The sequence below is a fragment of the Pezoporus flaviventris genome, unplaced genomic scaffold (assembly GCF_033815535.1).
Source record: "Pezoporus flaviventris isolate CSIRO_AGI_PZ_B2104156 unplaced genomic scaffold, CSIRO_AGI_Pfla_v1 ptg000021l, whole genome shotgun sequence".
Classification (NCBI taxonomy): Eukaryota; Metazoa; Chordata; class Aves; order Psittaciformes; family Psittacidae; genus Pezoporus; species Pezoporus flaviventris.
Window position 1 is genome coordinate 9,493,759 of NW_026892569.1, and position 15,505 is coordinate 9,509,263.

The window sequence follows — 15,505 nt, forward strand, 5'->3', positions numbered from 1 at the left end:
TTGCCATGCACTTGCTGAACGGCAGCAGGCAAGTTCCTGGCTGGTTTCTTCCCCAAACTCATTTTAAACAGGAATGTGAAATGCCCACCTCAGAAGCATGAACTGTGAGTAAACTGTAAATGCCTCATGCATTCTGTATTTAGCTTTACGAAAGAACCTGCCACAGTGCTACCTCGAGTTCATAGTGCAATGACAAACTGGTATCAACCTCTATTGTAATTATTAGAGGGCTACTATCTTCATTAGGGCATCTCCATCATGTGACTTGATGCCTGTTATTAGGCCAATGCTGTAGCCTAGAGGAACGAGTCAATAAGATGCTACAAATGCTAACTCATTTCGAACAATGTGAAACTATTTAGGGCAGTTACTTGAAGTATTTAAACACCAAAATATGCTGAGTAGCTTATTTTAAATTGCCTTCTGCCTAAGGGTGCTTGGAAATAAAATGAAATGTGGTTACAGTGAGGGGAAGTGTAATGTTCAGCCTCTAATTGGGAGAGGGAGTGGTCTGAATCATGTAAAGACATGTCTGGCCTCTGGAAGTGTCTGGAAAACTGTTTTTGCTGCATGATGGGTTGAATAAGATGTGAGAGAAGCAGGTGCCACAAAAGTGAATATGTATAGTCCAGCAGAGAAGGATCCTTGTCCAGACCATCATGCACATTGCCCAAGCTCTTCACCTAAACCGCTTTAAAGCTTGAAAAGTTGAATTGACTGGTAAAGTTGTGGGCTAGCGTGTGACAGAGGTGCTGCAGGGTGGTAGCGATAGGATAAACCAGGCTGTGTGTGTATTCAGTATTGTAATACTGTTGTGAAACCCTGTGGCTGGAGCAGCAGAGCCCTGTCAGTTTGATGGCTTCATGGAGATGCCTCTATCCTGTCTTTCCCCCTCCCCACTTGAATGTCTGGTTGCTGTCAGCAGAAGCTGAACATTTAGGCTGTGCCTGGAAATGGTAGCAGAGGATGGCTGGCGGAGCACAGAGAGCTGGCTGTGATCCTAGAGGCAGTATGTGTTGCTGTGGGGAAGCCAAGGCTCATCTGGGCTTATTTCCTTTGCAGGTGCTGGTGTGGGTGACGTGAACATGGAAGTGGAGGATCCTCAGGGGAGAAGCCTTGCTGAAGTTGCAATAGAAGACAAAGGCAACCAAGTCTACCGTTGCACCTACAAACCTGTTCAAGCTGGTCCTCACATTGTCAAAGTGACTTTTGCTGGAGAGGCAATTCCCAAAACTCCTTGCACTGTTCTTGTTGGAGAGGGTATGCTTTTTAAAAATACACCTAAATGTAGATGGTCACTTTTCTCCTAGAGTGTGATCACAGAATATGCTTGGTTTTGCCTGGGGCATTCTCTGTGCTTTTCAACATCTTTGACCTGATTCAGTGGGTCGCCTAGATATTCACAGGGCAAAACAGTGCTAACAGTAATACAGCTTTTGTTGCTAGAGTTTCCTTTCTGCCTAGACCTCCGATTAAGCTGCCCTTATTTTTTTTGAAGTGTTTTATGCAGCTATGCAGTGTCTTGCTATTTTCCACCTTTGTTCCTCAAATGACTGTATTTACTGTTTTCCTCCTTAACTGACACTTAACTTGCTTTCTGTTCCATCCTTGCGTGCTCCTATGCTTTTAGATCTCTGCTCATCTCTCCTGAGCTACCCTCCATTTGTGGAATTTTGGACTTCACTGCTAATGGCTTCATAGTTGGTAAGAGGTGTGCAGGATGCTTTGTCATGTGTGCTTTCTGTAAGCTTCTAGCCTGCAGCTTGTCCTGGCAAAAGGGGCTTTTGTTTTTGTTGGGGTTGGGGAAGAAAGTTGCAAGTGGTGTATGTCCCAGTCAGAGAAACTGGCTTAACCACAAGCTGCTTGATACAGTTGTGCAAGGGCTCTGTGAGCTGTTCACACCCCACATTGGGCACGCTCATGTATGTCCCACTGAGTTTTCAGAGCTAGCAGATAGCATGTGATCTTTGCTTACACCATCCAGTGTAGGATGTGGAGTGATGCTGGTTGCTGCTGCAGGGGTGAGGATGAAACTTGTAAGCTATTGAAATGAGTGAAAACCTAACGAGCAGCTTCGCAGACTTGTGCTCCTGCTGTAAGCACAGCGTATTGTGGGGAAATGCATGTTGGGTTTACACTGCTGGGAAGCTGTCAGTATTTGTAAGTCTCTTCAAACCTTTCAGGTTTCTGGAGTTGAAGACCCCATGATAGCTGGGGTTGTGTAACAAAAACTGTTCATAAGTGCACGTTCTTATTTATGTAGCCACTCTGCAAGCCTAGGGAAGCATGTGGAGTAAAGAGGTCAAGCATAAGCTTCAGTTCAGCCATATGTAACCTACTGCCCCTGCCCGAGGCTGCTTTGGTCTGCAGAAGGCTTGATGGCTTTGCTTCTGAAAGTGTGAACTGCAACAAGGAGCGGTTTTGATGTGACGTCACTTGACAAAACACATGTAGAACTCTGCTGTACTGATAGCAGTTATTCCAGGCACGTGCTTCTGAAAGAACAGCACAATAATATGGCTCACGGGGGCTTACCTGCAAAGAGAAGCTTCACCCCATTCTGCAGTGTGCCTCCCAATGCAAAAGGTGTCAAGAAGATTGTGCCTAGTATGGTGAATATCTGTATGTGATAGCCATGTAAGTTTTATATTGATAACTGGCATCAAATTGGAAAACAACAGTGCTTCAGAATTTGTTTTAATTCTAAAAGATGGCCCTCCTAGGGGGTCAGTATTGCCTGGCTGCACTTACTGCCCAAAAGCCATGGGACATAGACAATGGTTGTGCAGACTCCTGACTGTCTGCCTTAAGTATTATAACATTAAAACTTGTGCTGAATGCTAAGCTGTGGTTGGCCTGAATCAACACTAATCTAAAGGTTGTTCCAGGCTGGCTACGCTACGTGTGTGTTGAGAGTGAAAGACAGTATTGATGTCTGAAATTCCCTTGCAGCCTGCAATCCAAACGCATGTCGTGCCACTGGCAGAGGTCTGCAGCCCAAGGGTGTCCGCATGAGGGAAACTGCTGACTTCAAGGTTGATACTAGAGCAGCAGGGAGTGGAGATCTTGCGGTGACTATAAAGGGACCGAGTAAGTGTTGGGGTGAATGTGTGCTGTGGATGTGTTTTGGAGAAGGGGGGGAAGTGGAGATTGCAAAAAGGAAGAGTGGCAAGGCTATAATTACCTGATGGAACTGATGGGATTTGTGTCACCATGAAAAGCCAAATTTCTGATACTTTCTGCTTAATGTGAAGGTTTTGATCTGCAGGGCTGGGTAAGGTTACACCTGGGTTTAGGTCTTAGTGCACATTGGTTAGCAAAACTGAGAAAATCCACACCTTTGCCTGCCGTGGCCTCCAAGCTTTATGCATTCACATTGTTTCTTCATCTGATCCATAGGAGTAAGTCATGTTCCAGGTTTTTGGCAGGGTAAAAATCCTGCTCTCATAAAGCTGGGAGTGTCTCAGGGAAGCACTTCTGGCTGCACTGGATGCCTGGGCTCAGGAGCAGGGTAGGCTGACATTAAGACCTTCTACCAGGCTCCGTCCCCAAGTCCTTTGCTGTGTCAAGAGCTCTGGATGTGGCTCTCTACCTGGCTTAGGCAGGCTGGGGTGATGGGAGCACTGGTGGGTCTGGCTCCTGAGGCAGCCAGCAGTGGTGGCCGTGCTGCTGCTCTTGGAGAGCTGCTGTGCTGGTGTTGTACTTGTGAGCCAGTCACCTCCCCCCGGCTGAGACAGCATTAAAAGGTGCATTGTATTGCCTTCACCTCCTCCACACGCACAGTGCTCTGACTGTGTGGCTTAATGCCGTTAAGGGGGGAAAAAAGCAACAGACGTATCAATGTAAATTTTAGTGTATTAAGCTTTTCTCCGTAAATTCTTCATCTTGAAGAAAATGAAAAGTAGGCATTCCCTGCATACTTGTGGTTGCAAAGTCTGACAAATGTTAAGCTTTTTTGTTTTAACATATGACATGCATCATACTGCAGACTAAGAAAATAAAACACAAGGGAATCTATTAAGTCTGGTAAGTTAAAATACTTTCTGCTGTATTTCTTCTGGAAGTGTTTGCTGTCTTTGTCCTAGAGGGCAACTAGAACTAACTTCCCATATAACCTGACCTTTTCTTTTTTTTTGGTGGAAGAAATTTAGTCTTGCAAGCTAAAATAAATACTAGAAAACATGAGCTTGTCTCAGTAATTGAAAGCAGGATGGAAGCTGTTAAGTTTAATGCTGAACTAATCTTTCAACAGAGGGCTTGGAGGAGCTGGTGAAACAAAAAGGCTTTATGGACGGTGTATATGCGTTTGAGTATTATCCATCTACCCCAGGGAAGTACGTTGTCATGATTACATGGGGTGGGCACAACATCCCCAAAAGGTGAGTTGGAAGAAGCCTTTTTGAGTTCTGTGCCCTTTGATGGGGTGTGTAGTTGGTGTGTTTTTAAAACAATGCTGACCTTTGAAGAAACTCTGGGGGACAAGTTAGTGGCAAGCAGTTGCTGTGAAAGTTTATCTACAGCCTGTTCAAGAGCTGCAGCAGCTTATATTGAGAAGGCTTTGAAGGGTGATTTGCATCAGTCTCGCAAAACCCAAATGATGAATACAAAACCCAATAAAACTTGGTGGATTATGCAGCTTGGACTTTGCTGTGAGTTTTTGAAGGGATCTGTTATTTCAGTGTCTAGGGCTGCAGCAAGCAGTGCAGACCAAGTATTTGACACTCAGGATTTGTGGTGCAAGATGGAAGTACGTGATGGGTTGGATGACCTCTCTGCTAGAGAAAGAGTCTGCTGGGCACTGTGCCACCACACGATAGCATCTATTAATTTGGAAAATCCAATGTAAAGCCTCATTAAAATGCCTGGGGAAAAGCCTGGATGCTGTATTTGTCCTTATTTCTAATCCCATGCTTTGCTTTTCTCTTGTAGCCCCTTTGAAGTTCAAGTGGGTCATGAAGCAGGTCCTCAGAAAGTGCGAGCCTGGGGACCAGGATTGCATGAAGGTGTTGTGGGCAAATCAGCTGATTTTGTGGTAGAGTCCATTGGCACAGAAGTTGGCTCTCTTGGTATGTTTCTTTACTTAGCTTGCCTGAAATATTTATCAATTGCAATGCTAGCAATGAACTCATGAGAAACAATAGATTTCCCAGCAGTAAAAAACCCCAAACATGTCTGTAAGACTTTTGGTCTAGACACAAACTTATATCAGAGTATCAAAGGCAAGTCCTAGAGACAGGAACGTGTGTGATGGGGAGTGTAAAGCTATGGTTTTGTGGGATGATATCCAAAAGGGAATGATGGATTATCTCCTATACTGCTGAAGAAGGGTGACAGAGAGAATCAGTTGTCATTAATGCTAATAAAAATCAGTTTGGGGAAGTGGTGTTAAATTAACAGCCACACAAACCTAACATGAGGATCCTACTTGTTACTTTTTCAGGCTTTGCTATAGAAGGCCCTTCTCAGGCTAAAATTGAGTGTGATGACAAGAACGATGGCTCATGTGATGTGAAGTATTGGCCCAAAGAGCCTGGTGAATATGCTGTGCACATCATGTGTGATGACGAGGACATAAAAGACAGCCCTTACATGGCCTTCATCCGACCGGCTTCAGGAGACTTCAACCCAGATAAGGTGGTGTATAAGAAAGAGTTCACCCCTGCGTAACACATCTTTGATATAACTACAGTAGAGATATTTCTGAAGGCTTCTGGTAATAGGCTTGATTCTTAAGCTACCTCTGCTTAAAGCTCTGAGTTTGCCATGCTCCAGCCAGATATTACTCAGCTTTTTCTAATAACACTGTTGTGGTTTTGATTTAATGTAACGAAGACTTGCTGAATTAGTCCAAATTCTCAGCTTTCACACTAGCCTCTAATTGTATCCCATGCTTCCTGGGTCTTGTGGGAAGGGGAAGGTATTTAGAAGTAAATTGCTTAGTTTTACTTTTCTTTCTGAACTGCAAGCTAAGACTCTTGGGGTATTTTTTTTAGGTGAAGGCTTATGGGCCGGGCTTGGAGAGGACTGGCTGTATAGTGAACAATCCTGCTGAGTTCACAGTTGAAACCAAGGATGCTGGGAAAGCACCTCTGAAGATGTATGCACAGGTAAGAAGCCAAAGGCAGCCATGTGAAACTTCAGCAAAAGGGCTTTAATACTGTTGAGAAAAATGCCTTAAGTATTTCTGCTCACTTACACACCACTTAATTCTGGGCATGTGTAATTCTCTCAAAGCTCTGTGCTTTGATCTGTGTAATGTAGTCAGGCAACAAACCTAACTCAAGACAAGGTGACTTCTCTGTGGCATGTGAAATACATGGCTTTGCTTCCTTACTTGGAATCTTCTCAGCAAAACAAGGTGTAATTTCCTGGAGTTGTCATTTGGAAGCACCCAAAATGTCTTTGAGCCTGTGAATTTCAGGCAAGCTTGTTAAAATAGGTGTTGTAGGATGGTGTTAGAAATGAGCAAGTGTAAGTCTTCCTCATCTAACAGGAGTGTGATTTGCATGTTCCTTCAGCTCCTTTCTGAGCTGCAGTTCTGGGGAAAAAAAATCCCAGCACCACATTTTGGAACAGTCTTGGGCTGTTCAAATATTACAAACATTTTTAAAGTACCCAAACCCTCTGTATTACTGCTTTTTAGGATGGAGAAGGAAACCCTATCGATATCCAGATAAAGGGCAAGCCTGATGGTGTGTTTGCCTGTTCCTATGTGCCAGTTAAACCAATCAAACATACAATTTCTGTTGTCTGGGGAGGAGCCAATATTCCCAATAGCCCCTTCAGGGTAAGTACAGAGATGGCTATTACTAGTTCTTGCTAAGTAGGACATTCATGCTCACAACTACTTCTCATTACAAGCAGGATGATAAAACCCTTCAGTGAACTTCAAGGAGGTGTGTCCTTCTGCTCCTATTTTTTAGGAATTTGCCCACTTGAAAAAAGCTTTCTGTTTTCACAAGCTCACATTTCAGAGGTCAAGCTGCAGCCTGGGGGAATCGGGGCAATTTACTCTTACCTTGGCACAGTTTTCTATAGCCTCTGTCCAAGCAATGCTCTGACTTGACTGTGATCTCAAAGACGACACAGATGTGTGATTCTCACCCTTTTGAATCCATGTAGGTCCTTATAGGTCAAGGGAGTCATCCTCAGAAAGTGAAAGTGTTTGGACCTGGCGTGGAGAGAACTGGCCTGAAAGCAAATGAGCCAACCCACTTCACTGTTGACTGCACAGATGCAGGAGAAGGTAAAGGCAGGCTGGGCTGTTGCTGTGGTATCTGAACCACAGGTCATACAAGGAGGGGGTTATGTACTGTTTCATGCTAGTTTTCCTTGTTTCATGGAAAAACCTTGGGAAGCAAAACATTGCAGTGAATTGTGATGTGATCTGTTACATCAGTTAACATGGGCGCTTGAACAGCTACTGGAAATGGGAATGTGCTGGCTGTTTGGCTAGCAATGTCTGTACTGTCCTGTAGCATAGCCTCCATTTACTTTCCCTAGGTGACGTCAGTGTTGGAATTAAGTGTGATGCTCGTGTGGTCAGTGATGAAGAGGAAGACATAGATTTTGACATCATCCACAATGCTAATGATACGTTCACAGTGAAGTATGCACCACCTGCCGCTGGGCGCTACACTATTAAAGTGCTTTTCGCAGGAGAGGTTTGTCATCTTCCTTTTACAGCCTGATGGTTTTAGAGTGTTTATCTGCTCTTTGATCAACAAGCATGTGCCAGTTAACAGCTGGCTGTGGCAATTTGCAGCTGGCTCCTTCCATTTCAGCTCACGTGCACTTTGGTCACTGCTTCCAAAAACACTTTTGTAATACTTGAAGGTACACAAGTGAGAGGGCTTGGATGGAGAAACTGGAGTTCAAGCATGTGATATGTTGGGCTGGCATAATGAGTGTGGTCTCAGTGATGGGGCAAAGCTGCTTTCTAAAGGATAGAAAACCTAAGTGACTCTCGAAGGAACATGGCAGTAAAAATAAGTTTTCTTTATTAAAAAAAAGGGAGGGAGGAAGAGGCCCTTGCAAACTATCCAGCTGTTAACTTTGCCCTAGACTTTGAGTGATACTACTCAGGCAAAGCAGAGTGCTTAAGTGGGGTGAAAGTTTACTCAAATTGGTGCTGGAGTTATAGCAACAGTGTCTTAAAATGATTTATCTGTCTGGGTTTTGGCTAGTAAAGGGTTGTTATGTTTATAGATGTGTATTTGTTGCAGGAAATTCCTGCCAGCCCATTCAGAGTTAAAGTGGACCCCTCGCATGATGCCAGCAAAGTGAAAGCTGAGGGACCTGGGCTGAGCAAAACTGGTGAGAGCTGGTTTGGGATGGTGCGGCCAGTGCTGGACCTATTGTGGGATAGTCACTGCCTGGATGAGCATTGCTGGGATGCAGTGATGCAGTCCTGAATGCAACAGGGTGGGGTGCCAGGTGATTGGAAGCAACTCCATTCTCTTGGCATTTTGCTTGACTGGGCTTTATAGGTACCAAATGTTCTTGGGAAGAGTTTCCGTGTGTGAATTCTGCATAAATTACAATTAACATTTTTTCTCAGGCGTGGAAAATGGCAAGCCAACGCACTTCACTGTGTTCACCAAAGGAGCTGGAAAAGCGCCGCTGGATGTGCAGTTCAGCAGCCCGGTGCCAGGAGAGGCAGTGGCAGATGTGGACATCATTGATAACTATGACTATTCCCACACTGTTAGGTACACTCCGATCCAGCAGGTAGGTTTGACTTCTGTAGGAATGCAAGAGTGAATGGCTCATATTGCCATAGTGCTGTGACCTTCCTCCCTGGTATTTATGCACAGAGGAATGAGCAGATAAACCTTGCCAGGGTGTCCTGTCCCCTAAAGTCTGCGGGACAATTGGGATTGGAAAGCAGTAAAGCAGTTTTCTAATGTAGTTATTGATAGCTTGTTGCTGTTTTATTTTCTGGGAACAAGTGAGGTATTGAAGCAGTAGCAAACAGCTCATGTTGTGATTCCACACCTTATCAGTTGAAGAGGAGAGGTGGTGAACCTTCCCAGGGTCCAAAATGGAGCTGGCTGCTGTACCAGCTGCTCTGGGCTGCTGTGGTCCTGCAAAGTCTGAGCTGTGGTGTGCTGCCCCTCAGCAAGCTGCTGTTGTCAAAGGAGCTGTGGTGTAAACCTGAGCAGGGACAAAAAGTTTGGGTGATGGTACAGCAGCTCCCCAGAAGGAAGACAAAAGAGTTGGTGCTGAGGAAGGAAGCTGGGCTGCAGATTAACTGCATCAAAGTATTTGCCTGTATTTTAGGTTTGCCCTTGGGTTGGAAATTAATTCAGTCTAACTTTTTTTGTTCAAAGATGCTTCCTAGCAACACCATTTAAGATCTGAAAGAAGAAGCTGCTAATGACTAGAAGCGTTTTTCCTTATGCTGTGCTTGCGTGTTTGTAAAGGGCCCTTAAATGCCAGAATGCACAAATCTCATGTATTTCTAAAGACGTAGGTGCTGCAGTGCCAAGATGAAAGCATTTTGCTGCTCTTACTCTGCTGAACAAACACATGAGCTAGTCAATCATCTGCGGCAGCTTCCTTGATTGTAGCTGTATAAAAGTGGACTGATATGGAGGACTGCAGCATTATTTAACTGATAATGCTGGATTAGCATTCTTGGAAGCGCCATAGAGCTAGCATTTGGTTTTGGATAAAGCAGTTGCATGATCTCAGGAAATGGCTGGCATGCCTGTTTGGAGAAGCTTTTGCTTTTTCAGTCAGAGTTGGTACGCAGAAGGGCTCGAAGTCATCTGAACTCCATGCTTGTGTGTGTAAGCAGTAATAGATTGCTATGTTTCATGTGAAAAACAGTGTTGAGACAAGCCAGGATGCCTAAACCAGGCTTTCCCCTTGGTCCTCCCATCTGGAGGAGTACCTTGGGTCATGGAGGAGCTGTGAGCTTACAGGAGATGCTCGCAGATAGCAGTGGCAGGAAGACAATGGTTAAAAAGAGGAGATGGAAATAGACTGCACAGTAATTAGAGTAGCCTTGTCGTCCCTCCAGGCTGTGAGCATGTAGGTCATTCCTGGACCCTTTCTTGGGTTTGTAAGCAGTAGCTTGTGAATAAGACTCTCGACTCTTAAGAGTAGGGGGAGGACAGACTAGGTAGTTAAATTCCTGAGGGGCTGTGTCAGCAGCAGAGGAGCCTTGGTTTAGTGCTGTTTACTCAGCCTTATCTATCTCATGGTGTTGCTACAGATACCCGTGTGTGTGTTTTCTAAAAACAACCAAGAGTAATCATGGAAGCTATTCACTAGCTTGCGTGAACCATCCATGATTAGTTCACTTGGGAGCTGAACCGGCCAAGAACGAAAAGTAAGCAAACAGTGAATATAGCTAAAATATGGACTGCGGTAGGAGAGAATAAAAGGAGCACACATCATGGGGCTGGAGCTTGCCATGGCTGTGTGGTATTCCAGCCAAAATACACAAGAGCATTAATCTTTCTGACTTGTATAGCTTAAACCCCTGGTATTTCAGATGCTGTAATAATATGGCCTCTTTGTGGGCTTGGCTTTGGCCTGGCTTCTCTGTGTGGTGGAAGGGGATACCTGGTCTGGAGCACTGGGACATTCATTCAGCTGATGGGTCTGAGCGTCAGGAGGGTGGGAGCCAGCCTGAGCCGGAGGTTTTGCCAAGCAGCTTGAATATAGTCTAATTAGCTGTTGGAAAGGACTGTCTGTTTCTCTCTTCCTGCATTAAAAAACATTTAGTACTTTGAAGGGCTGAGAGCTTGGGAGTCCATAAACCAGTAAGTTTGGCTGTGGTCAGCTACAATGGATTACGTGAAGTGGTTATGTACTGCTGTACGTACTATCTGCATGAAGTGAGGAACTGAGCTAAACTTGTAAATTCTCCAACTAGGGTCCGATGAAGGTTTTGGTAACTTACGGTGGTGATCCTATCCCTAAAAGCCCTTTCACTGTGGGCGTTGCTGCTCCACTAGACCTGAGCAAAATTAAAGTCAATGGACTGGAAAACAGTAAGTATCTCTGGGCTACAAGCCCCATAGCCTCCTCCTGAAGTGTCTCCTGAATGTGTGCTATAGCCAGCATGTCCTGCTGGAATAAAAGTGGGCAAAACAATCTTTAACTTGCTACAGTTGGGATCATCCATGTCCAATTTTGTAGCTTGGCCACTCTGACTTATCTGTTCCTCTTGAGGACTGAATCCAATTAAGTTTTTTGGGGGGGTTGGTTGGGGTTTTTTTGTTTGGGTATTTTTGATGGGAAAGGAGCAACGATTACAGAGCAGTGTGGATAAAGCATGTGTCGAGGTTTAGTCTCTTGTGAATAGAGCTGAATTCTTCACCAGGCTGAGCACCTGCTGCTGAAACCTGGTTTTCTAGAAGTGAAAGAGCTTAGGGCTGTGAAATATTGTTGTGCTCCTGAAATGAGCCTCTGATACTGTCAGGCCATGTCTTACAGGCTTGTTTAGCACTGTAGCTTTGTAGCTCCAACTAAGCAAAGCAATCGCTGTTTCTGTTTTGTTTGTTCCCCCCCCCCCCCCTCAGTTTGGAGGGTTTTTGCATGCAGGGGGGTGCAGCCTGAGCAGGGCTTTGCCAGTGCTTGCTCCCTCAGTGGTATGAGAGATTTCTTGAAGCACTGTCTGATATTGAGTACTTAACATAGTAATACACATTTTGTCTTTTTCAGGAGTGGAAGTAGGGAAAGATCAGGAATTTGTAATTGACACCAGAGGAGCTGGTGGGCAGGGTAAACTGGAAGTTAATATTTCCAGTCCCATGAGGAAGGCTGTGCCATGTTTGGTGGAACCGGTTCTGGGTAAGGAGTGCAGCACAGCAAAATACATCCCAAGGGAAGAAGGACTGTATGTGGTCGATGTGAGTTATGATGGCAATCCAATCCCAGGGAGTCCCTATACTGTGGAGGCCACGCTACCTCCAGACCCCTCCAAGGTAAGTGAATGGTTTAGGGCTCTAACAGCAACTGATACATAAAAACTGAATGTGGGCTACTGCATGAGATTTGGCTTGGTTTTGGCCAAACCAGACCCAGGGATGTCCTTACTGAGAGCACTGAGGTTCCATAACTCATGGAAGTAATTCCTGTAACACTGTATTTGAAAAAGCATTGAACTAATTAAGAATACTACAAGCATCCTGCATAGTGTGGCAAATACAAGTATTGCCCCTAATTTGATAGAAGTAGGCCTCCTGAGCATCTCGACTGTATTTGAGATGCTTCTTTCTAAGGAAATAGAAATCAAGAAAAACATGCATACAGCCATCCAGTATTTGAATGTTTCTACCTTTTATAGCCCGTGGCTATATAAAAACAGTTATGGTGAGAGTATGAATATCCTTGCCTAGAAACCTCTTTGGACAAGAGGTACTAACTTTATAGTAGAACTGGGAGGAGTGGCAAAAGAGTTTTACAAGAGCATTTATAAGAGCTTGTTAGTTGAGTCCTACATACAAACAAGCCTGACTAGGCAGCGTGTGCTGGCAATAACATGAAAAAACAAGTTTAGCTCAACTGCATATTCTCTTCTAGGTAAAAGCTCACGGTCCAGGTCTTCGAGGGGGCCTTGTTGGAAAACCAGCCCAGTTCACCATAGATACCAAAGGGGCAGGAACTGGAGGCTTGGGTTTGACAGTAGAAGGCCCATGTGAAGCTAAAATTGAATGCTCAGACAATGGTGATGGAACCTGCTCTGTCTCATACCTGCCCACGAAGCCTGGAGAGTATTTTGTAAACATCCTCTTTGAAGAAGTTCACATTCCTGGTTCACCGTTTAAGGCAGACATAGAAATGCCATTTGATGTCTCCAAAGTCATTGCCACGGGCCCGGGTCTGGACCGTGGTAAAGTAGGTGAGGCAGGGCTGCTGAATGTTGACTGTACGGAAGCAGGTCCCGGGGACCTGCGGGTGGACATGGTGTCGGATACTGGTTCCAAAGCCGAGGTCCAGATCGATGATAACAAAGATGGGACCTATGTCGTAACGTACGTGCCACTCTCGGCTGGCATGTACACGATCAAGATGAGATACGGAGGAGAGCAAGTGCCTAAATTCCCAGCCCGGGTCAAGGTGGAGCCAGCTGTGGATACAAGCAGAGTTAAAGTGTTTGGTCCAGGAGTGGAAGGGAAAGGTGAGAATAACTGTTGTTATCAGAGTTTGTAGCACTTGTGGTCCTTTGTCCTGCACAGAGTATTCTGAGCAATAAAAGCTGTAATAGCCTTGCGTGTTCCCATGGTGACCCTCAGATGGGGGTGTCTCGTTATGTTCCCAAACAAGTTGTTTATCATGCTGGTAAATGTTTTGTCATTGGAAGTTCTTGAAGTGACTCTTCAAAATGTATCCTGCAGATGTCTTCCGAGAAGCCACAACCGAGTTCACTGTGGATGCTCGACCTCTAACCAAGGCTGGTGGTGATCACATCAGGACACAGATCACAAGCCCATCTGGCTCCCCCGCGGACTGTCTCATCCAGGACAATGCTGATGGCACATATTCAGTAGAGTACACGCCATTTGAAAAGGGTAACCTCTGGGGTTTTGGTTTGTTTTTTTGAGAGGGGAAAACCGAGAACTAGCAGCTCTTCTGACACTTGCATTTGGCAAACTGCTGAGGTTTGCCGGTAACTTGTTGGCGTCTTGGCAAGATTTTTGCCAATGGAGGAGCTGGTTCTGCAGAAAGTAGCTCTATTTTAACTTGAAGAATTGACTTGTACAGTAACTTGGCTTCAGAAGAACATTGCATATATGGCATCTTAGTTATGAAGCACTAGTGAAGTATTGTGAAATGCAGGAGGAAGTTCTTACCCATATAATGACATTTAAGTCGGTAGCATCTTGTAGAAGTGATGTTAAGTGATGAGAATATTTACAGAATTCAGAATGAGTTTTCCTCCTCTTAACAGGACCACACACAGTCAGTGTAACATATGATGGTGTACCTGTGCCAAACAGTCCTTTCAGAGTGAATGTGTCAGAGGGCTGCCATCCATCACGTGTAAAAGCACAAGGACCTGGACTTAAAGAAGCCTTCACAAATCAGCCAAATGCCTTTTCAGTTGTCACCAGGTAACTGGGCCTATTTGATCCTTAAGGGATATCTGAGGGAATGAGCATTGCAGGATGCTAAACCCAGTACAAATATTAATACCAAGACCAAGCTGTGTCCTGATTCCTGTGTGCAATACCTCATCGTGTACTGAGCACTCTGCAGAGATTAGGGATCAATAGTGCTTGAGAATGAAATTGTAGGAAAATGTGAGTGAGGTTCTGCTGAATGGCTTTGCATGGCAGAGCACACTGAAGGCTGGACATCAGAAGTCAGGTTATTGCTTTTCCAGTAAGGGTAAAAACGCAGCCAGAGCGTGCGAAGGCTACGAAGCTGCTGTTAGAAGCAGGTAATACTAACAGTGTGTGTTTCTGTCTTGCAGAGGGGCAGGAATTGGTGGCCTTGGAATAACTGTTGAAGGACCTTCAGAGTCTAAAATTAGCTGTAAAGATAACAAGGATGGGAGCTGCAGTGCCGAATATGTTCCTTATGTTCCAGGAGACTACGATGTTAACATCACATATGGGGGAGAGCACATTCCTGGTAAGAGCTATTGCTCAGTGGCTTTCAGAAGAGGGAAGGCATTGAGCTAAGGACTTAGGTTCCTTGGCTGCATCTCACTTGTGTTGGGGGATGTTGAGGTTTTCCTTTCTGCTTTTCCTGGGAATTTCAGCAGAAACAGAGGTGGCACTTGTTCCTCAGACCTGGGGGGGGAAGTGTGGAGCCCTTTGTGCTGTGGTGTGGTAGTTTTGAGGAAGGGCTGCAGTCTCTTCTTGTTTCTGAAACAGCCTTTGTGGGGATGTGGAAGAGCCTTGTTGAGACTGTAGCACTTGCAGGGGAGGAATAAAAGAGCGGGTACAGATGGTAAGACAGGGAAAGCAAGGCTGTCCCTTGGCAAATAACTGAACTGTTGAGTCTCGACAGTGAATATATGAAAGCACCATCGTTACACTTCTGGCTTTTGCAGGAGCAGAGATGTAGCATGGAGACTGTGGGGTTGTCATTACTACCTGAGAGTGAGAGATAGTAATAAGGAAGCCCAGGGAAAAGTAGGGAAAAAGACCTTTGGTTTCCTGTAACTGTTAGCTCTGTGGTGTTTAACACTTGTTGCATTAACTTCCAGGCAGCCCTTTCAAGGTTCCTGTGAAGGATGTTGTGGATCCCAGCAAGGTGAAGATAGCAGGACCAGGTCTGGGAACAGCTGTTCGAGCCAAAATCCCACAGTCCTTCACTGTAGATGCCAGCAAGGCAGGAGTAGCACCCCTTGAGGTGGTGGTGGCAGGGCCCAGAGGTAAGAACCAAAGTCCTCCATCCAGCTGTGCTGCCATCTCTGTGTTTGTGTGGGTAACATGGTCCTGGCCCTTCTTGCAGAGGTGGTGATACCACTTGAATGAGCATTTCATCTGGCTTATGTACCTTGACAGCTGACTCACATGTCATGCTGTAAAAGGAG

At 45.1% G+C, this 15,505-nt stretch overlaps 1 protein-coding gene across 3 annotated transcripts in view; it reads left to right on the plus strand.

Annotated features, from left to right (window-relative positions):
* FLNB (filamin B) overlaps positions 1 to 15,505 on the plus strand; it is a 70,905-nt gene that overhangs the window by 31,116 nt on the left and 24,284 nt on the right. For all 3 annotated transcript variants that reach the window (XM_061455915.1, XM_061455913.1, XM_061455914.1), the window contains exons 8-25: positions 1,063 to 1,260; positions 2,953 to 3,090; positions 4,253 to 4,379; positions 4,930 to 5,066; positions 5,441 to 5,634; positions 5,994 to 6,107; positions 6,644 to 6,787; positions 7,123 to 7,246; positions 7,504 to 7,664; positions 8,226 to 8,316; positions 8,561 to 8,730; positions 10,889 to 11,006; positions 11,680 to 11,942; positions 12,541 to 13,138; positions 13,356 to 13,529; positions 13,910 to 14,072; positions 14,435 to 14,595; positions 15,176 to 15,343. In XM_061455915.1, the coding sequence (XP_061311899.1) occupies positions 1,063 to 1,260; positions 2,953 to 3,090; positions 4,253 to 4,379; positions 4,930 to 5,066; positions 5,441 to 5,634; positions 5,994 to 6,107; positions 6,644 to 6,787; positions 7,123 to 7,246; positions 7,504 to 7,664; positions 8,226 to 8,316; positions 8,561 to 8,730; positions 10,889 to 11,006; positions 11,680 to 11,942; positions 12,541 to 13,138; positions 13,356 to 13,529; positions 13,910 to 14,072; positions 14,435 to 14,595; positions 15,176 to 15,343 (3,243 nt within the window). The remainder of the gene's footprint in view (positions 1 to 1,062; positions 1,261 to 2,952; positions 3,091 to 4,252; positions 4,380 to 4,929; positions 5,067 to 5,440; positions 5,635 to 5,993; positions 6,108 to 6,643; positions 6,788 to 7,122; positions 7,247 to 7,503; positions 7,665 to 8,225; positions 8,317 to 8,560; positions 8,731 to 10,888; positions 11,007 to 11,679; positions 11,943 to 12,540; positions 13,139 to 13,355; positions 13,530 to 13,909; positions 14,073 to 14,434; positions 14,596 to 15,175; positions 15,344 to 15,505) is intronic.